This window comes from Pituophis catenifer, unplaced genomic scaffold (assembly GCF_029215685.1).
Source record: "Pituophis catenifer annectens isolate HBS135680 unplaced genomic scaffold, rPitCat1.0.hap2 SCAF_17, whole genome shotgun sequence".
Classification (NCBI taxonomy): Eukaryota; Metazoa; Chordata; class Lepidosauria; order Squamata; family Colubridae; genus Pituophis; species Pituophis catenifer.
The window spans coordinates 3351986-3372753 of NW_027256897.1; the positions used below are offsets into that span (position 1 = coordinate 3351986).

At 46.2% G+C, this 20768-nt stretch overlaps 1 protein-coding gene across 1 annotated transcript; it reads left to right on the forward strand.

Moving 5' to 3' along the window:
- Positions 1-2146: 2146 nt before the first annotated feature.
- SLC2A6 (solute carrier family 2 member 6) lies at positions 2147-16349 on the forward strand. The gene is made up of 11 exons (XM_070955749.1): positions 2147-2169; positions 6703-6831; positions 8129-8291; positions 9310-9516; positions 10191-10290; positions 11795-12006; positions 12425-12577; positions 13241-13349; positions 13829-14002; positions 15034-15179; positions 16061-16349. The coding sequence occupies exons 1-11, from the start codon at positions 2147-2149 to the stop codon at positions 16229-16231; spliced, it is 1587 nt and encodes a 528-aa protein (XP_070811850.1). The 3' UTR covers positions 16232-16349.
- The last annotated feature ends 4419 nt before the right edge of the window (positions 16350-20768 follow it).

The window sequence follows — 20768 nt, forward strand, 5'->3', positions numbered from 1 at the left end:
TCCTTCCCTCTCTTCCCTCCCTCTCTCTCCCTTTCCCCCTCTCTCCTTCCCTCCCTTTCTCTCTCCCTCCCTCTCTCTTCCTCCCTCCCATTCCCACTTTCTCCCTCTCCCTCCCTCCCTATTTCCCCGCTCTCCCTCCCTCCCTTCCTCTCTCTCCTTCCCTCCATTTTTTTTTAAATTTGATTTATATGCCACCCTTCTCCGGAGACTCAGGGCGGCTTACAATGTACTAAGCAATAGCCTTCATTCTTTTGTATATTTATACGAAGTCAGCTTATTGCCCCCACAATCTGGGTCCTCAATTTACCTACCTTAGAAAGGATGGAAGGCTGAGTCAACCTTGAGCCTTGGCGAGATTCGAACCTGCAGTAATTGCAGGCAGCTGGTCTTAATAACCAGCTTAATAACAGGGTGCCTTAGACCACTGTACTACCAAGGCATTTAAAGGCATAAACTACTGTGCACTGTGAAGTTTTCACTCAGGTCCTCCTATGAAGATGAAATAGATAGGCATAGCTGAAAGCCACAGTTTACTGCATTGTGAAGTCTTCACTCAGGTCCACTTCTCTTCCCCCCCCCCCATATTCCTCCCACTCTCTCTTTCCCCCTCCCACCTTCCCCTCTCTCCAAGCTATAAATTACTTTCCAACATGAAGTCTTCACTCAGGTCCTCGCAGATTACATAAATACACTCAGCTATAAGCTACGTTACTGTACATTATTAAGTCTTCACTCGGGTTCATTTTTACACACACACAACATTTAAAGTGTACAAAAACACAAACACAAACACACAAAGATAAAAAGACAAAGACAAAACATACAGTCACACAGTCATGTCTTTAGGTCCTCTGTCCCACACACACATACCTTACATTTAAAGATATAAATGACCGGTATTTATTTCCCGCTTAATTTTCCCTCAGTTCCTCACACATCAATTAAGTAGATATCGATATAAATTACCATCTTTATTTCAAGGTAGGCTACTGTGGACCCTAAAGTCTTCACTCAGGTCCTCACATTAAATAGGCATAACTATAAGCCACAGTATGGTGCATTGTGAAGTCTTCACTCTGGTCCATCTCTCTCTCTCTCCCTCTCTCTCCCTCTCCCTTCCCTCCTCCCCCTCCTTCCCTCTCCCCCTCTCTTTCTCTCTCTCCCTCCCTCCCTCTTTCTCTCTCCCTCTCTCTCTTTCTCTTTCTCCCTCTCTCTCTCTTTCTCCATCTCTCCCTCCCTCCCCTTATGCATAGAAAGTTCTACTGAAGACTAAAGTTTTCACTCAGGTCCTCACATTAAATAGGCATAACTATAAGCCACAGTATGGTGCATTGTGAAGTCTTCACTCTGGTCCATCTCTCTCTCTCTCTCTCTCTCTCCCTCCCTCTCTCTCTTTCTCCCTCTCCCCCCTCTCCCTCCCTCTCCCTCTCTCTCTCCCCCTCTCCCTCTCTCTCTCCTTCTCTCCATCTCCCCCTCTCCCTCCCTCTTTCTCTTTCTCTCTCTCCCTCTCCCTCTCTCTTTCTCCATCTCTCCCTCCCTCCCCTTATGCATAGAAAGTTCTACCGAAGACTTAAAGTTTTTACTCAGGTCCTCACTTACAGATTAAATAAGTAGGCATAGCTATGAACCACAGTACGTGAAGTCTTCACTCTGGTCTCTCTCTCCTTCCCTCCCTCCCTCCCTCCTTCTCTCTCCCCTCCCTCCATAACCCCAACTACTTCTTCATGTGAGAATCTGAGGGAGAAGAAGAAAACCTGTCAATCACCCACGGACCCTTTAAAAAAAAAAACACCATTGAAACTGCCTAAGGTTTTACTAGGCTTTTAACTGCTACAAATGGGATTTTATTGGGCAGCCTATCCCTGAATCCTCCCTGGAGTAAGGGAGGGGGGGGGGGAAAACAGCATAAGCACCAAATAAAATAAACCCATCCGCCCATATCAATCCTCAAAGGGTGGGACTACCTCAATCTTCCTTGCAGCTGCTCTCCAGAGGCGTTAAGGACAATGAAGGAGGAAAGTTAAAACTCCAGGGTTTTTCTTCCAAGTAGCAAACCTTCCAATTGCAAGTTGCTTGCTCTGTATTTTTTTTTTAAAAATTGTTTGAAAGTTCAGGCTTGTCTCGACAAACTTCCTGGCAAGCTCCCATGGACTTCTCACCTGTATCTAGGTAAAATGTTCTTATGGTTGTGCAACTAACAACTTTTTCTCCTTCTGTACTGCAAAGGTAGTAGTTTGGTCTACGCGCTCCAGAGGTTAAGGCATTAGCCTTTTAGAAAGCAGGAAGGGTGGAAATTCTAGCCCGGCCTCAGTTACGAAAGCCAGCTGGCCCGTCACACACATACACACACACACTCGGCCAAACTCAACCTCGCAGGGTTGTTGTGGGGAAATATCGCAATGAAAGTCAGTTTGGTTTGGTAATTAAGGGACAGGAGGACTCTTGAGTCTCTGGGCCATGAATCCTAGTCCCATCTTAGCCACGAAAGCTGGCTGGGTGACTTTGCGCCAATGGCCAGGAGAGGGGGAGTTCTAGTTCCGTCTTAGCCATGAAAGCCAGGTGGGTGACTTTGCCCCAATCGCCGGGAGAGGGGGAGTTCTAGTTCCATCTTAGCCATGAAAGCCAGGTGGGTGACTTTGCCCCAATCGCCGGGAGAGGGTGAGGTCTAGTTCCGTCTTAGCCATGAAAGCTGGCTGGGTGACTTTGCGCCAATCACTAGGAGAGGGTGAGTTCTAGTTCCGTCTTAGCCATGAAAGCCAGCTGGGTGACTTTGCGCCAATTACTAGGAGAGGGTGAGTTCTAGTTCTGTTTTAGGCATGAAAGCCAGCTGGGTGACTTTGCCCCAATCGCCGGGAGAGGGTGAGTTCTAGTTCCATTTTAGGCATAAAAGCCAGCTGGGTGACTTTGCGCCAATCGCCGGGAGAGGGTGAGTTCTAGTTCCGTCTTAGGCATGAAAGCCAGCTGGGTGACTTTGCGCCAATCGCCCGGAGAGTATTTGCCGGTTCTCCGACCTGCTCAAAATTTTTGCTACTGGTTCTCCAGAACCTGCTGGATTTCACCCCTGCCCTTGGTGCTCTCTGAACTTTCTTGGTTTTCTTGCATCACCCAAACTAGGTTACATCATCAGTGTTTCATCACCCAACATCACTGATTATGTTACCTAGTGTAGGTAATAAAACGTCTGCAAGAAAAACAAGAAAAAAGAGAGAGAGAGAGAGAGAGAGAGAGAGAGAGAGAGAGAGAGAGAGAGAGAGCCTTGGTGGCGCAGCAGACTAAAGCGCTGTTAAGTAGCACCAGCTGCCTGCAATTACTGCAAATTCAAATCTCACCAGGCTCAAGGTTGACTTAGCCTTCCATCCTTCCGAGGTAGGTAAAATGAGGACCCGGTTTGTGGGGGCAATAAGCTGACTTTGTATATAAAAAAAGAACACCGCTTAGGGGAGGCCGAAAGTCCTACTAAGCAGGTATATACAAAAGTATGAAGGCTATTGCTTAACGCATTGTAAGCCGCCCTGAGTCTCCGGAGAAGGGCAGCATAGAAATCGAACCAATAAATAAATAAATAAATAAAACAAGCAAACTCAAGACAGCACCAAGGATCCCTCATAGGTATATAAATTGGAAATTAAATTAAATTAAATTTTCATGGTTAGCAGTTGAAGGTTTTATAAGGCAAGCTGGATTGAAGCCTGGAAATTCCCAAGGGTGTGGGAAATAAAACCTGAGGCTCTGAATTTGCTTCTTGGCGGAGAACATGCTCTCTAATTAATGGAGTGGGAATTCTACAGCAAGAAGGATATTTTTCAATATTTTTTTTTTTTAAAAAGCGCAAAATGGAAAAGGAGAGGATTCCTGCATGTTTAATAACTTTAAACCTCATCAGTTAACAGCTTATTGAACCATATCGATTACATTTAATACAGGAATGATAAAATATTTTTTTAAAAAAATTATGCGGGGCAAGGATCAAGAAACACCGGTGTACTTTTCGGGATGAGGAGATTCACCCACAACTGAGAAAAGAGCTTTATAGGAGCCACAAAAAGATTTTTTTTTAAAAAAAGAGCAGGCAACGTTTTTAATCCTTTAAAAAAAAAAAAAAATCAGCACACTTCTAGAAATCTCCCTCCGTTCAGTTTGTCAAACTTGAACTATCTTTCTCCAGAGCAGGGGTGAAATTCAACATTTTTCCCTACCGGTTCTTGGCGGGCGTGACAGGGGAAGGATACTGCAAAATCCCCATTCCCTCTCCACTCCTGGGGGAAGGATATTGCAAAATCTCCATTCCCACCCCACTCTGGGGCCAGCCGGTATTTGCCGGTTCTCCGAACTACTCAAAATTTCCGCTACCGGTTCGCCAGAACCTGTTAGAACCTGCTGGATTTCACCCCTGCTCCAGAGGCAGCCGAGTTTATTTGGATCAGGTGAATAGGAAAATCTACGAAGACCAGGAAAGGTTCAAAACAGGACGCATTTCTCAAGAGGTTTTATTTATAGTCCGCTCGACTACAAGACTCTTGTTTGGGAAATGTCAGCCTAGATGAGTTTATACTGGAGTTTCCCCAATTTCTAGAACGACTTTAAATACCAGAAGCTTGCGACACATAAGCCACACCATCATCCACAGCAGATGGCTTGGTAAAATGTTGGTCATCAGAACCCCAGGGATGCTACTCCGAAGGAAGGGGAGAAGGATAGAGGGGGGGGTTGGGGGGAGAGCACTGGACCTGAGTGAAGACTTCTCAATGCATAGTACTGTGGCCTATATCTATGCCTATCTATTGAAGCTATATATGAGGACCTGACTGAAGACTTCATGCTGCACAGTAATTTATATCTTTAAATGGGAGGGGGGGGAGAGAGAGAGAGAGAGAGAGGGGTGGGGGGGAGAAGTGGACCAGAGTGAAGACTTCTCAATGCATAGTACTGTGGCCTATATCTATGCCTATCTATTTAAGCTATATATGAGGACCTGACTGAAGACTTCATGCTGCACAGTAATTTATTTCTTTAAATGGGAGGGGGGGGAGAGAGAGAGAGAGAGAGAGAGAGAGAGGGTGGGGGGGGAGAAGTGGACCAGAGTGAAGACTTCTCAATGCATAGTACTGTGGCCTATATCTATGCCTATCTATTTAAGCTATATATGAGGACCTGACTGAAGACTTCATGGTGCACAGTAATTTATATCTTTAAATGGGAGGGGGGAGAGAGAGAGAGAGAGAGAGAGAGAGAGGGTGGGAGAGAAGTGGACCAGAGTGAAGACTTCTCAATGCATAGTACTGTGGCCTATGTCTGTGCCTATCTATTTAAGCTGTATATGAGGACCTGACTGAAGACTTCATGGTGCACAGTAATTTATATCTTTAAATGGGAGGGGGGGAGAGAGAGAGAGAGAGAGAGGGTGGGGGGGAGAGAAGTGGACCAGAGTGAAGACTTCACAGTGCAGGCTTATAGCTATGCCTGTCTACGTAAGCTGTAAGAGAGGACCTGAGTGAAGACTTCACTCTGCAGCAGGACTTTCTGTGTACTGTATGTATAAAGGAGGGAAACACACACAGAGAGAAACAGAGACAAATGGCTGCCCAGTCTCTTCTGAAAAGCCTCCAGTGTTGGAGCACCCACAATTTCTGGTGGCAAGTTGTTCCACTGGTTAATTGTTCTCACTGTCAGGAAATTTCTCCTTAGTTCTAAGTTGCTTTTCTCCTTGGTTAGTTTCCACCCGTTGCTTCTTGTCCTGCCCTCAGGTGCTTTGGAGAATAGCTTGACTCCCTTTTCTTTGGGGCAGCCCCTCAAATATTGGGACACTGCTATCATGTCTCCCCTGGTCCTTCTTTTCATTAAACGAGACATACCCAGTTCCTGCAATCGTATGTTTCAGCCCCTTAATAAGCAATGTTAGAAGGTTCTTGCTTTGGGGATTTTCCCCACGTGGTGCAAAGGGGGACACCCCCCCTACACACACACACATTCAACAGCTGGACTATCCATGTTGAAGAATAACCACAGGAGAAGGCTGGGAAGGTTCTCCCAGTTATTTTAGCTGGCCATGATCAGAAAAAGGAGTGGGGGGGGGGGAATAGAGGGAGTCCTCTTCTTACCAAGGAAGAAAGGATGAGGTGAATTTAGCAGAGGAAATGGGGTAGACCGAAAGAATATACGCTCTTTCTCTCTCTCCCCCTCCCTCACTCCCTCCCTCCCTCTCCTTCCCTTCCTCTCCCTCCGTCCCTCTCTCTCCTCCTCCCTCCCTCCCTCCCTCCCTCTTTCCCTCTTTCTTTCTCTCTCCCTCTCTCTCCCCCTTCCTCTCACCCTCTTTCCCTCCCTCTCCCTCCCTCTTTCTCTCCCTCTCCTTCTCTCTCCCTCCCTCTCTCTCTCTTCCTTTCCCTCCCTTTCTCTCCTTCTCTCTCCCTCCCTCCCTCTCTCTCCCTTTCTCTCTCCCCCCTCTCTCTCCCCCTCCCTCTCTCGTCACCCTCTGTTATCTTGCTCCACAGCCGGTTTCTTCACCCACCGTAGCTTCCTCTTCTCCAACCCGTGATTTTTTTCCCCCAAATTGCACATCTTGGTCTTCTTTCCTTTCGTTTTCTCTCTTCCTTCCTTCCTCGCTTGTTCAGCTCCGAAAGCTCCCTTGGCTGCCCGTCGGAGGAGAAACCCTTGCGTGTCTCTCTGACTCCCCATCTTCTCCCTGCTTTTCTCTTCTCCTCTCAGGGAGCATCCCACACCTTCAGCCACCCTGGAGGCCAACGTCACCGAGCCGCTGCTGGCCCACGAGCCCTTGGAAGATTACGGGTCGTTGAGAGAGAAGGACCCTCGACAGGCGGAAAAGGAATATTACAGGTACCGTTTCCATTTCTCTTGAACTCCCGTGAATGCCTCCATGCCCATTGGATTCTGCCAATCGAGAACAGGTTGTTTTGACATGCTGCCTTCACTTTTGCTCAAGGTGCTAGTCCTCATCATCAGTAGAAAAAATCTACACCCACTCTCCTCGATCTGTCTTTTCTTCCTCTGCTCTTTCCCCCCTTTCGCAGTTCGATAACACAAACGGGTTGATGCTTTTCTCCCAACTTGTTGTTACGTATTAGGAAATCAATGGGATTTGATTCAATTAAACATATGGGAGACCAGCCGTGGATTATGGGCTGTAGGAAGACTAACTAGGGAGTAAAAAAAAAAAAAAAAGGCAATCAATGGTAAATGGATAAATGGATTGGCAACCCCTTCTATACCTTGGCAGGAAAAACTACATCTTCAAAAGTGGATCTCGGTTCCAAGGGGACCTTTTAAATTTACTATTTTCTCAGTTCCGTCTCAGATGTAGAGCTGACTTTCTCAACTTCCCTTCTTCTCTCCCGACCACACAATTACTGGCACATATTTTTTTTTTTAAACATCCTTTCACTTCAGCTTTCCTGTAGCTTCTCCTGAGTCGGCTTTTGCAGAAGGAAAAGGAATCGGCAGATCCGCTGGTTTGCTCTTGTACGGCAGAATATTTGAGGGGTTTACCACAAAGAAGACGGGGTGGGTGGGTGGAGCACCTGGAGGGCAGGAGAAGAAGCAACGGATGGAAACTCATCAAGGAGAGAGATATAAAATGATCTGAGATTCCTGAAAGAGCGCAGAGAAGAGCAACAAAGATAATTAGGGGACTGGAGGCTAAAACATATGAAGAACGGTTGCAGGGATGTCTAGTAGTCTTAACAAAGAGAAGGACTAGGGGTGGAATGATAGCAGCCTTCCAATATCTCAGGGGCTGCCCCAAAGAAGAGGGAGTCAAGCTATTCTCCAAAGCACCTGAGGGCAGGTCAAGAAGCAATGGGTGGAAACTAATCAAGGAGAGAAGCAACTTAGAACCAAGGAGAAATTTCCTGACAGAACAATTAATCAGTGGAACAACTTGCCTCCAGAAGTTGTGAGTGCTCCAACACTGGAAGCTTTTAAGAAGATGTTGGATCACCATTTGTCTGAAGTGGTATATAGGGTCTCCTTGTTTGAGCAGAGGGTTAGATTAGAAGATCTTCCAACTCTTATTCTGCACTCTGTCTTTAAAAGACATTTTGTTTCTGTCTGATTCACAGTTCACCTTCAACCCTTCTGAGGGGGTCTCCCTTTGCTTCCTTTTCTCCCTGCCCAGGTCACTTGGAAACCGGCGTCTCCTCCTTGCCAGCTTCGCTGCCGTGTTGGGGAATTTCAGTTTCGGCTTTGCTTTAGTGTACACCTCGCCCGTCATACCAGCTCTGGTGAAATCTCCAGTCCCCAACTTGCAACTAACCGAGGTTACCGCTTCCTGGTTTGGGGTAAGTGGAGTAAATTGAGGAATCCAGTAACCCAGTGATAGGTTGCTCCCGGTTCAGTCCGGTTCTTGCGAATTGGTAGTAAAAAGGCATTTAAGAGTTGTTAACCTAATCTTGCGTAGCTTCTTCTCTGGTAATATTGTACTACTAACTAGAGCATACAAAACCTTTGCTAGATCAATTCTTGAATACAGCTCATCTGTCTGGAACCCGCACTGCATATCGGAGATAAATACAATCGAGAGAGTCCAGAGATATTTTACAAGAAGAGTCCTCCATTCCTCTACCCGCAATAAAATACCTTCTGCCACCAGACTCCAAATTTTGGGCTTAGACAACTTAGAACTACGCCAACTTCAGTCTGACCTAAGGATAGTACATAAAATTATCTGCCACAGTGTCCTTCCTGTCAATGACTATCACAACAATACACGAGCAAATAATAAGATACAAACTCAAGGTAAACCGCTCCAAACTCGATTGCAGAAAATACGACTTCAGCAACAGAGTGGTCAATGCCTGGAATGCACTACCTGACTCTGTGGTTTCTTCCCCAAACCTCCAAAACTTTTAACCTTAAACTGTCTTCTGTTGACCTCACCGGCTGAGTCAACTTGGAGCAGGTCAGGATCGAACTGCTGGCAGTCGGCAGAGTTAGCCTGCAATATTGCATTCTAACCACTGCGCCACCATGGCAAGGAAGGAAGGAGAAAAGGAAGGAAGGAAGGAAGGAAGGAAGGAAGGAAGGAAGGAAGGAAGGAAGGGTAGCCCTTAGACTTATATACCGCTTCACAGTGCTTTACAGCCCTCTCTAAGCAGTTTACCGAGTCAGCATTTTGCTACCTCCAGGTCGTCATTTAACCGACCTTGGAAGGATGGAATGCTGAGTCAACTTTGAGCTGGTCAGGATCGAACTCCTGGCAATGGGCAGAGTTTAGCCTGCAAGAGTCCATTCCAACCACTGCGCCATGATCGTGTGGTCTTCTCCACTGACCCTCCCTCTTCTTTTTCTGTCTTCTAGTCCATCTTCACCTTAGGAGTCGCCGCAGGAGGGCTGTGCACCATGTACTTCAATGACCGCCTGGGGCGCAAGCTGAGCATCATGTTCTCCTCCGTCCCTTCTGTGATTGGGTACTTCTTGATGGCCAGCGCCAACGATGTCTGGATGCTCTTGGTCGGGAGGCTTCTCACGGGCTTCGCAGGAGGAGTCACCTCGGCTGCCATTCCAGTGAGTATGGCCTCTTCCCATAGGTCCTTCTGTGGAAGATCTTGAGAACGTTGACGTTCCTGACTTTCGAGGAACTTCTTAGGGATGATTCAAGAGAAACTTGAATCAAGTTTCAAGTTGGTTTGGAGTTTTCCTTTCCTTTCCTTTCCTTCTTTCCTTTCCTTTCCTTTCCTTTCCTTTCCTTTCCTTTCCTTTCCTTTCCTTTCCTTTCCTTTCCTTTCCTTCTTTCCTTTCCTTTCCTTTCCTTTCCTTTCCTTTCCTTTCCTTTCCTTTCCTTTCCTTTCTTTCCTTTCCTTTCCTCTCCTCTCCTCTCCTCTCCTCTCCTCTCCTCTCCTCTCCTCTCCTCTCCTCTCCTCTCCCCTTTCTCCTTTCTCCTTTCCTTTCCCTTCTCCTCCCCTCCCTGCCTCCCTCCGTCCCTTCCTTCCCAGGATTTCCTCTTTTTTATCCTATAAAAAACGGCTTTTTCTTATCTAACTACCCTGAGTCTTCGGAGAGGGGCGGCATATAAATTGAATCAATTAAATTAAATTAAATTAAATTAAATTAATTAAATTAACTGCGGAAAGGCAATAAGTATCTTGAGAAGGTTATCAGCTCTGGCTCCGAAATGCCTTGGTTCCCACAGCAGAACCACTTATTTTTTTTTAAAAAAAAAATCTTTTTGGCTTCTCCAGGTCTACATTTCCGAGATCTCCCACCCAGGAATCCGAGGGGCGTTGGGCTCCTGTCCTCAAATCATGGCTGTTTTGGGTGCCCTCTTCCTTTACGCTTTAGGCAAGTACTAAACCACCGTTCACTGCAGTCGTGAAGTTAGTGACGCGGTCGTTAAGCGAGCATTGATTTTGCTTGTCAGAAGGTCGCAAAAAAAAAGGGTCCTGTGTGTCCCCGGGGCATTGCCACCGTCCTAAATATGAGCCAGTTGCTAAACATCTGGATTTTTGCTCACGTGACCAGGAGGATGCTCAATCAATCAAATCAATTTTATTACAGTCTTAGACCAGAAACCAATAAAAGCACTCGGTATAGATACACTTAAGACTTCTAGTATAAAATAATAAATGACAACTAAATCTATAATAAAATAATAAAATCCATTATACATTGTTTGACTATAGCAGGGGTCAGCAACCTGTGGCTCTGGAGCCGAATGTGGCTCTGGAGCCGAATGTGGCTCTGGAGCCGAATGTGGCTCTTTCATCCCTCTGCTGCAGCTCCCTATCACCAGTCGGCACCACAATTTTGAGAGGAGCTTCCGGTTGCGGGGGAAGTGGAGAAGCAGGGCATGCCAGGAAGAGACTCTATGGCAAGGGGCGGGTTTTCCAGTCAGCTCCACGATTGATAGGGCTTTCAGTTAGGACAGGTAGAGGAAAAAGGACACCGTGCTAGGAGGAGACTCTATGGTGGGGGAAACGGACTTCCGGTCAGCTTCCGGGAGGATTCCGGTTAGGACCTTTGTGGCTCTTTGAATGTTTAAGGTTGCCGACCCCTGGACTATACAATAGTTGCAATCCCTAAACTGTGTTGGCCTGTTGTGGGTTCAACACTAAAAGGGAAATGACTACGCTACAGGAGGATGCTGCTACGGCATCCTCCTGGATGGTCATTTTTTTTTTCCAGGTCCGTTGTAACTTCAAACGGTCACTAAATTTTGGAGTCTGAGAGGTAGGCAGCAATTGTTGCCCAGACAAAAGGGGCTGAAACGTTTTTTTTTTTTCAGAACATTCTAGATAATATTCAGAAATAGCTCAGGCAAACACCTCCCCGCGATTCACAGGTGTGTAGGAGGGGGGCGGGGGGAGATCAGAAGCGATATTCAGCAGGTTCTGACCAGTTCTGGAGAATTGGTAGCGGAAATTTTGAGTAGTGCAGAGAATCGGTAGCAGAAATTTTGAGTAGTTCGGAGAACCGGTAGTGGAAATTTTGAGTAGTTCGGAGAACCGGTAGCGGAAATTTTGAGTAGTTCGGAGAACCGGTAGCAGAAATTTTGAGTAGTGCAGAGAATCGGTAGCGGAAATTTTGAGTAGTTTGGAGAACCGGTAGCGGAAATTTTGAGTAGTTCGGAGAACCGGCAAATACCACCTCTGACTGGCCCCGCCCTTATCTATTCTCTGCCTCCCGAGTCCCAGCTGATTGGGAGGAAATGGGGATTTTGTAGTAACCTTCCCCTGGAGTGGGGAGGGAATGGGGATTTTGCAGTATCCTTCCACTGGAATTCACGGACTGGTGGATCTCACAGAGGAAGTTTCATAGTTTTGGCTGTTTCTTCTCCTCACCCCAGGTCTCCTGGTGCCCTGGCGTTGGCTGGCCGTTGCCGGAGAAGTCCCCGTTCTCCTCATGATCTCTCTCCTCTTCGTCATGCCTGACTCGCCGCGTTTCCTGATCTCTAAGGGGAAGGAAGATGAGGCGCTGCGCGCGCTCCGCTGGCTGAGAGGCAAGGATGTGGATTATTGGTGGGAATACGAGCAAATCAAAGCCAGCGTTCAGGAACAGGTAGGTCCACGTTAAAAAGAAAACTTCTTCGTCTTCCTCCTCTTCCTCCTCCTCCTCCTCCTTCTTTTCACAAAACCCCCTCCTTCTGAGAGCACTGATGATGTTACCTAGTTGGGTCATGAAATGTCTCCAAGAAAACCACCAAGCTCAAGAGAGCATCAAGGACTCCATACTATTACTACTACTACTACTACTACTACTACTACTACTACTACTACTACTACTTCCTCCTCTTCCTCTTCTCCTCCTCCTCCTTCACAAACCTCCCTCCCTTCTAGCACTGATGATGTTACCTAGTTGGGTCATGAAATGTCTCCAAAGAAAACCCCCAAGCTCAAGAGAGCACCAAGGACCCCACAATTCAACCCCGGAGCTCCAAATATTCTCTTCCATTTAACGTTCTCTTGTGTTTCTCCAGAGTCAACCCATTACTTGGACAGAAATCCGCAAACCTCACATCATCAAGCCCATCGCAATTACTTTGCTGATGAGGTTTCTACAGCAGCTTTCAGGCGTCACCCCAATCCTCGTCTACCTGCAGCTGATATTCGACAGCACGGAAGTGATCCTGGTAAGTCCACCCTTAGCCAACCTTAGCAAGGCTGGTGGACTTCAACTCCCAGAATCCCCCAAGTCAGCATCCCTGGCTTGGGGAATTCTGGGAGTTAAAAATCAACTCCCGGTAGGCCAACCATGGATAAATCCGAGAAAAGAAAAGTTTCAGAAGAAAACAGAACGTTTAATTCAACTGCATAATTGAAATTTTAATTTGTTTTAAATTATTGGGATGTTTAATTGTCTTGGGCTAAATTATTTAATCTGGTATTAATTATGTTTCTAACTTTTGTATTTATGTATTTTATTTTGTGCCTGTTCACCACCCTGAGTCCTTCGGGAGTAGGGCGGTATATAAATTTAATAAATAAATAAAAAATAAATAATATGCTAGTTTTGTGGCCGGTCAAGAAATAGTCAGGCAAAGGAAGGGTTTTGTGGCTCCCGGTGTTTTCTTTTCTGTGGGAAACGACTCCAAATGGCTCTTTGGGTATTTAAGGTTGCAGATCCCTGGTCTAATGGGAGGAATCTCAATGAAAAGAAAGGAGAAAGACCCTCTATTTCCAGACTCATAAGTAATAAAATCATAGAATGAATGAATGAATGAATGAATGAATGAATGAATGAATGAATCAACCAATTTGATTGACAGCTTACAGCCACTATTTTGACTTTTCAGGCCCCTGAATACGATGCTGTTATCGTGGGCGGCGTCCGCTTAGCCTCGGTCCTGGTGGCGGCTTTCTCGATGGATAAAGCTGGGCGAAAGATTCTTCTCTATGTCTCCGGTATGGGTTTCGTAGTCCTTCCTTTTACAAGCACACACATCTGCCTCTATACAGGTCGTCTTCGATGTACGACCACAATGGAAACCAGAATTTCTGTGGGTATGTCTAGTTTAATGAAAAGAAGGACTAGGGGAGACGTGATAGTAGAGTCTTCCAATATCTCAGGGGCTGCCCCAAAGAAGAGGGAGTCAAGCTATTCTCCAAAGTACCTGAGGGCAGGACAAGAAGCAACGGGTGGAAACTAATCAAGGAGAGAAGCAACTTAGAACTAAAGAGAAATTTCCTGACAGGGAGAACAATTAATAAGTGGAACAACTTGCCTGCAGAAGTTGTGAACGCTCCAACAGTGGAAGCTTTTAAGAAGATGTTGGATAACCATTTGTCTGAAGTGGTGTAGGGTTTCCTGCCTGGGCAGGGGGTTGGACTAGAAGACCTCCAAGGTCCCTTCCAACTCTGTTCTTCTATTCTTTCTTTCCTAGCTTGCCTCATGCTCGCCTCAAACCTGACTTTGGGCTTCTACATCCGCTTCATCCCTCAACTTCTCCACAATTCTTCAACGCTGGTGGGGAACGGGACCCACACGGGCCTCGGCGACACCTCCATGGTGGGTCTCACGGCGATTCCTTTGGTGGCCACCATGTTCTTCATCATAGGTAGGTCAGGAAGGGTTGGTGGCCAACTTTTGGGCTCCGGATCGACTTTCTGGAGCTTCTCTAGTGGGTTATAGGGAGGTGGCCAGAAGAAGACTTTAGAGCAGGGATGAAATGCTACCGGTTCACACTGGTTTGGGAGAACCGGTAGTAGTAAAAGCTACCGGTTCGGGCAAACCGGTATTTCCAACGATCAGCTGTGCCGCACGATTTATATTCGCTAGAAAGCAGGAAATCCTGCTTTCTAGCACACCTAAATCGTACGGCAAACCTGTTCCCTCCACCCCCCAGTGTTCTACTTACCTTGTTAAGCCTCTTTTTTCCACATAAAGCACGCACACATCGTGCATTTAGTATGCATTGAGCACGCACATGCAGCTTGCGTCTGGCACACGTTGCGCATCCACGCGCGCACCGCACATTTATCGCAAACCACGCGGCAGTGGCAAACCACGGAGGATTTCACCACTGCTTTAGAGGGATGGTTTTCCAAGAAAATACGGTCGGTCTAGACTAGGGATCCGCAACCTTAAACACTCAAAGAGCCACAAAGCTCCTAACCGAAAGCCCCTCGTTCAATTCTGGAGCCGACCGGAAGTCCAGTTCCTCCATCATCGTTTCCTCCTAGTGTAGCGTCCTTTTTCCTCTGCCGACCGGAAGTCCGATTTCCCCCACCATAGAGTCTCCTCCTAGCGTGGCGTCCTTTTTCCTCTACCTGTCCTAACCGAAAACCCTATCAGTTGTGGAGCCGACCAGCAACAGGGAGCCGCAGCAGAGGGATGAAAGAGTCACATGCGGCTCCAGAGCCGCAGGTTGCTGACCCCTCGTCTAGACATAGATAAAAGGGTTTTGGACAAGCACTCCCCAAATTTATCGCTTTTGCTACATGGATCTGATAGGAGATGGAGATCCAAAACTTCAAACCGTCACTAAACGAATAGTTTTAAGTCAAGGACTAATTTAATTTCTCCTCCGCTTCTGACTTGTTGTTGGTTTTTTTTTTTGTTTCGACGATTCTTCTTTTCTTCTTCTAGGCTACGCTATGGGTTGGGGCCCCATCACATGGTTGTTGATGGCAGAGGTCCTTCCCCTGAGGGCACGAGGGGTGGTCTCCGGTCTCTGTGTACTTGTGAGTTGGTTGACTGCCTTCGCCTTGACCAAAGTCTTTCTGTTGGTTAAGGTAAGAACAATGGTGAAGCTGCATCTATAGGTTTAATCATCTCCTCGTTTCATCCGTGGGACAACTAGAGCCAGTCTTTCAAATTTAAACGGACCTGGTTTATACTTTGGAAAAGAGACCACTGTGAAATGCCCAGATAGTAAGCTAATCTGGGAAATCAAAACAGCCCATAGAAGAGAATATTTATAGCTCAGAATTGAACTACAATTGTTGTTTTCAGCTAGGTAACATCATCGGCGTTGGCGAGTGTGGGGTTTGTTCTCTGTTTATATACAGTGTATATACAGATAAGCGAGGATTTACACCAGACAAACAATCAAGCAGAAAACAATGCTCTAATCAAGGAGCTACCAAAGAGAAAACTACACCCCACCAATTCTGAAGTGAAGTGACTGTATATAAAGAGAGAGCAAACCCCACATTCACTACGATTGATATTGTTACCTAATTGGGTCATGAAATGTCTGCAAGAAAACAACCCAGCTCAGAGCTATTATATATAAACAGGGAGAAAATCAAACTCCATCTAGTACTGATGATGTTAGCTAGTTGGGTCACGAAACGTCTGCAAGAAACTAAGGTCAGATCTATTTTATAAAAACGGAGCAAATCACACTCCTTCTAGCACTGATGATGTTACCTAGTTGGGTCATAAAATGTCTCTCTCTTTCTCTCCTCTCTCTCCTCCCTCCCTCTCTCTCTTCTCTCTCTCCTCTCTCTCTCTCTCTCTCTCCTCCTTCCCTCTCTCCTCTCTCTCTCTTTTCTCTCTCTCTCTCCTCCTTCCCTCTCTCCTCTCTCTCTCTCCTCTCTCTCTCTTTTTGGTCAATACTTTTCTATCTTTCCTGTCTGATCATCTCAACTCATTTGTTCTAATTTCCCAGGAAACATACGGCCTGGAGGTGCCCTTTTTCTTCTTCAGCGTCATCTGTGTCATCAACCTCTTCTTCACCTATCTCATCCCTGAAACCAAAGGGAAATCCTTGGAACGGATCGAGTCATATTTCCGCACGGGACGGAAATCATTCCTGGAATCTTTCCGGCACCAGAGGTGAGCCCCCTGACTGAGCTCAACAACCCGACGTCTGGATGCTGAAAGCAGCCCCTTCCAATGGACATCAGCCTGTGGCTATCCAAGCCGGTCCTTGTCTCCCGTCTCTTTCGCGCGCAAAAACCGGGAAGGGCCTCAAACTAACATCACATCGCTCAACTGAAACGTAATAATCCGAGCGATTCCAAGCAGAACGAGGAATTCTGGATCTCAAACCTCATCACTGCTGGGAACTTATGACGGTGGCGTTGATCCCTTCCCAGCTGCAATGTGTAGGAAGCGCTCCCACCGGCTTCAACATGGCTTGTTAAGAACGGCTGATAACCGTGGTTTAAATGATAGCGCTGCGTAAAACATGAAGCATGAGCCCGAGAAGAGGAGGTTAGTTTTTAACAAAAAAAATAACCCACAAATGTTTTTTAGACTTGGTGCGAGAGAGGGAAAAATGTTCCCAGTGGGAAATTTAGGGGTCTAGAGGGCAATTTGAAGGAATATATTTAAGTGGTTTTTGTAGGTGGCTTTACTGGCAGATATGTTATATTACAGCTCTAACTTATTGGTATGCGTGTTTCTTTCAATGCTTTCAACCTTCAAGAAACGTGGGCTAAAGAGCAGAAGATTAAATACAGGCGGTTAGCAATAGCCCTTAGACTTATATACCGCTTCACAGTGCTTTTACAGCCCTCTCTAAGCGGCTTACAGAGTCAGCCTCTTGCCTCAACAATCTGGGTCCTCATTTTACCCACCTCGGAAGGACGGAAGGCTGAGTCAACCTTGAGCCGGTTGAGAATTGAACTGATGGCAGTTGGCAGAGTTAGCCTACAATGTTGCATTCTAACCACTGCGCCACCAGCATGGAAGGGAGGGAGGGAGGAAGGAAAGAAGGAAGGAAGGAAGGAAGGAAGGAGGGAGAGAAGGGAGGGAGAGAGAGAAAGAAGAAAGGGAGGGAAGGAAGGAAGCAATAGTGATAACACTTAGACTTATATACCACTTCACAGTGCTTTACAGCCCTCGCTAAGCAGTTTACAGGTCAGCCTCTTGCTACCCCAACGATCCAGATCTTCATTTAACTGACCTCGGAAGGACGGAAGGCTGAGTCAACCTTGAGCCGGTTGAGAATTGAACTGATGGCAGTTGGCAGAATTAGCCTACAATGCTGCATTCTAACTACTGCGCCACCAGCATGGAAGGGAGGGAGGGAGGGAGGAAGGAAGGAAAAAAAAAGAGGGAGAGAGAGAGAGAGAAAGAAGAAAGGGAGGGAAGGAAGGAAGCAATAGCACTTAGACTTATATACCGCTTCACAGTGCTTTTACAGCCCTCTCTAAGCGGCTTACAGAGTCAGCCTCTCGCCCCCAACAATCCGGGTCCTCATTTTACCCACCTCGGAAGGATGGAAGGCTGAGTCAACCTTGAGCCTGGTGAGATTCGAACTGCCAAATTGCAGTCAGCCAGCAGTCAGCAGAAGTAGCCCGCAGTACTGCACTCTAACCACTGCGCCGCCGCGGCTCTTTCTCGACATACGACCAAAATCGGGCCCAGAATTTCCATTGCTAAGCAAGGCAACCGAGAACTGAGTTGCGCCTGATTTTATGACACCCCTCCCCTTTTATTTTGGTGGTTGTTAAGCAAATCATTGCGGTTGTTAAGTGAACGGTGCGGTCGTTCCCCGACTCCAGCTTCCCCGGCTGACTTGGCTTTGTCGGAAGGTCGAAAATTCGCGATCCACGGGAAGCTGCAGTTGTTGTAAATAACACACCGGCTGCCCTGAATTTTGATCACATGACCGTGTTGGAACGATGCGACGGTTGTAAATGCGAGGACCAGTCATCGGTTGCCTCTTTCGGTGCTGTTGTCACTTCAGACGGTCGTTAAACGGACCTGTCGTAAGTCGAGGAGCACCTGAACGGGCTTCGTTAAAACTCAAGAGCAGCAGAAGAAGCGTTTAGAATTGTCTTGGATTAAAAAGTCCGGAGAATTTCCACCCACTCCCAAGTTTTTCAAGCATTCTTCTTCCTACATACCAAGATCCTTCCCAAAGAATTTAACAAAGAGGACTAGAAACTTAGAAGTTTTTGTTTTTTTTTAATGCTGTGGAAGGAATAGAAATGAAGTTAGCACTCATAAGGGGAAGTCTATAGAAAAGGTGACAAAAGATTATTTTTTAAAAGAAAAATAGCAAAGAATTTACTCTTTTCTTTCTGAAAGGACAGCAAAAATTGCTCGGCTTTCAGTAAAAACACATTTTGATACCTTTTTGCATGCCCGCAATTGCTATAAAAAAAGCATTAAAACCACACACCTTATTGCCAGAGGTAGAATGGTCTTTTTTTTTTTTTATTCACTGCATACACAAAAGAAATTCCATCAGAGTCAGTTTTATAAAACGGCAGTTAAAGAGATCATTGTTTAAGAAAAACGCACTCTCTACAATCTAGTTTTTTTTTCCCCTTACAGACCAGCTTTTTATCTTTTAAGACCGCGGAGGGGGGGGGTAGGACACAAAACCACTTGAGCTGCTGATAGAATTCATAAATAAGAGGTTTAGAAGCTGCCTGTTTGAATGAGATAAAATTAAAATTTGAATTCACAGAGCCTTACTCTACAAAATAGGCCAAGATTGCAGCTAAAATTAATACTTCGCCGCATTCCTTTCCCTTCCTACCTACAAATACTTCCGTTTTTGCCTTCTCGTAAAGAAAAACAGTCGATTGAGAAGCAGAATCTCAATCGGTTTGGTGGGATTCGGCCTGTTCTCTCCGGGTCACGCGAACTGGTAGCGGTGACTGTAGGAGGCTCCGCCCACCCGCCCGGACGTAACGCATGACTACTGCGGATGTGCAGAAGGCCGTGCGCATGTGCAGAGGTGGCCCATGCGCTCACATTTGCGAACCGGTAGGGAAGGTAAGTGAATCCCACCTCTGATCTCAATGCCATAGCAACAGATCATAAGTCTAAAGCAGGAGTCGGCAACCTTAAACACTCGAAGAGCCACGAAGGCCCTAACCCGTTCAATTCTGGAGCCAACCGGAAGTCCGATTCCCCGCACCATAGTGTCTCCTCCTAGTGCGGCGTCCTTTTTCCTCTACCTATCCTAACTGAAAGCCCTATCAATTGTGGAGCTGACTGGTGACAGGGAGCCGCAGCAGAGGGATGAAAGAGCCGCATGCGGCTCCAGAGCCACAGGTTGCTGACCCCCTGGTCTAAAGGAATATCACAAGAAGGTCAAATAAAATTTCAATGTATGTATGAATAAAACTTTCTCGATAATAAGTTAACCGTAAACCAACAGTATAAATACGGGGTGGACGGACAGAAAACTAACACAAGTAGTCCTCAGCTTACAGCAGTTCATTTAGTGACCGTTCAGACTTACGGCGTCACTTCAAAAAATGACTTAAGACTGGTTTTTCATGCTTCGGACCGTTGCAGCATCCCCTTGGTCACGTGATCAAAATTAAGAAGCTTGGCAACTGGCATGTACTTATGATGATTGCAGTGTCTCGGGGGGGCGGGGTATCACGTGATCCCCTTTTGCGACCTTTTGACAAGCAGAGTCAGTGGGGAAGCCAGATTCGCTTAACAACCGTGTGGAGGGATTCACTTAATAACGGTGGTAAGAAAGGTTTGTAAAATGGGGCAAAAGCTCAGTTATCGTCGTAAGTCGAGGACTACCTGTATGGAAAACAAATGCAGAAAATATCGAAGGAATACAGAAGACACGGAGGTCCTTTCTCCACTAAATCTTCTCAAATTTATTCAAATCAAATTTGTCCGGCTGAGGGCAGGCCTTATATATCACGATAAAGCAAAGATGCTACGTGATTAAATGAAGAAATGGCCTGAGACTGTAAATTCCCTTTTTTCCCCTCCCGGCTTGGAAAACTCACAACAGAAAATGCACCTAGCCAAAATTAAAAAAAAGGACCGAAGTTTTGTGCTTTTCAGTTACGAAGGATTGAAATGGTTTTACAACCGTCATTGCTACCAGTTCGGTCAAACCGGGCCGAACCGGGAGCATTTCACCTGCCATTTACTCTTTTCCTAAGAAGATAACAAACTCGGTCTATCTTTGGCGCCCCCTGAAAATTTAAGAAAATTTGTGCTGCTGGGAATTTTTCCTTCGTTTTAACAACGCAGTGAATTGGCCCAGCCTTACTTAACTGCTACGAAAACCTCTCTCTTTTTCGGCATTTGAACAAAATAGCCTTCGGTACGAAATTCTGAATTTCGGTTGCTGAAAAATCCTCGAATAAAGAAAGACGCCCAAAAAGGGAAATAAGACACACCTCAAAGAAAATGATCGTTCCGTTATTTCTCCGCCTCACAAAACGCATCTCACAATCAAAACAACACTTCACTAATTTCTAACGATATGAAATCACGGCTCTCTTCAAAATTCAGAGAAAGGTTGCAAAAAAATCACCCTCCCGAATGCTTTGCAAAAATTTGGAGAACAGGTGAAAAAAAATGACACCAAAGTCACCTCACACTTTGGAGTGCAAAGAGTACATTTAGCCAGAGGAGAAAACAACAACAACAAC

What these genes read in the sequence shown, in the direction of transcription:
- SLC2A6 (XM_070955749.1), top strand. Translation starts at nt 2,147, where the DNA reads ATGGACTTCTCACCTGTATCTAG. An exon ending in GACTTCTCACCTGTATCTAG is followed by an intron (nt 2,170 to 6,702) that starts GTAAAATGTTCT and finishes TTCTCCTCTCAG; the next exon opens with GGAGCATCCCACACCTTCAG. An exon ending in GCGGAAAAGGAATATTACAG is followed by an intron (nt 6,832 to 8,128) that starts GTACCGTTTCCA and finishes CTCCCTGCCCAG; the next exon opens with GTCACTTGGAAACCGGCGTC.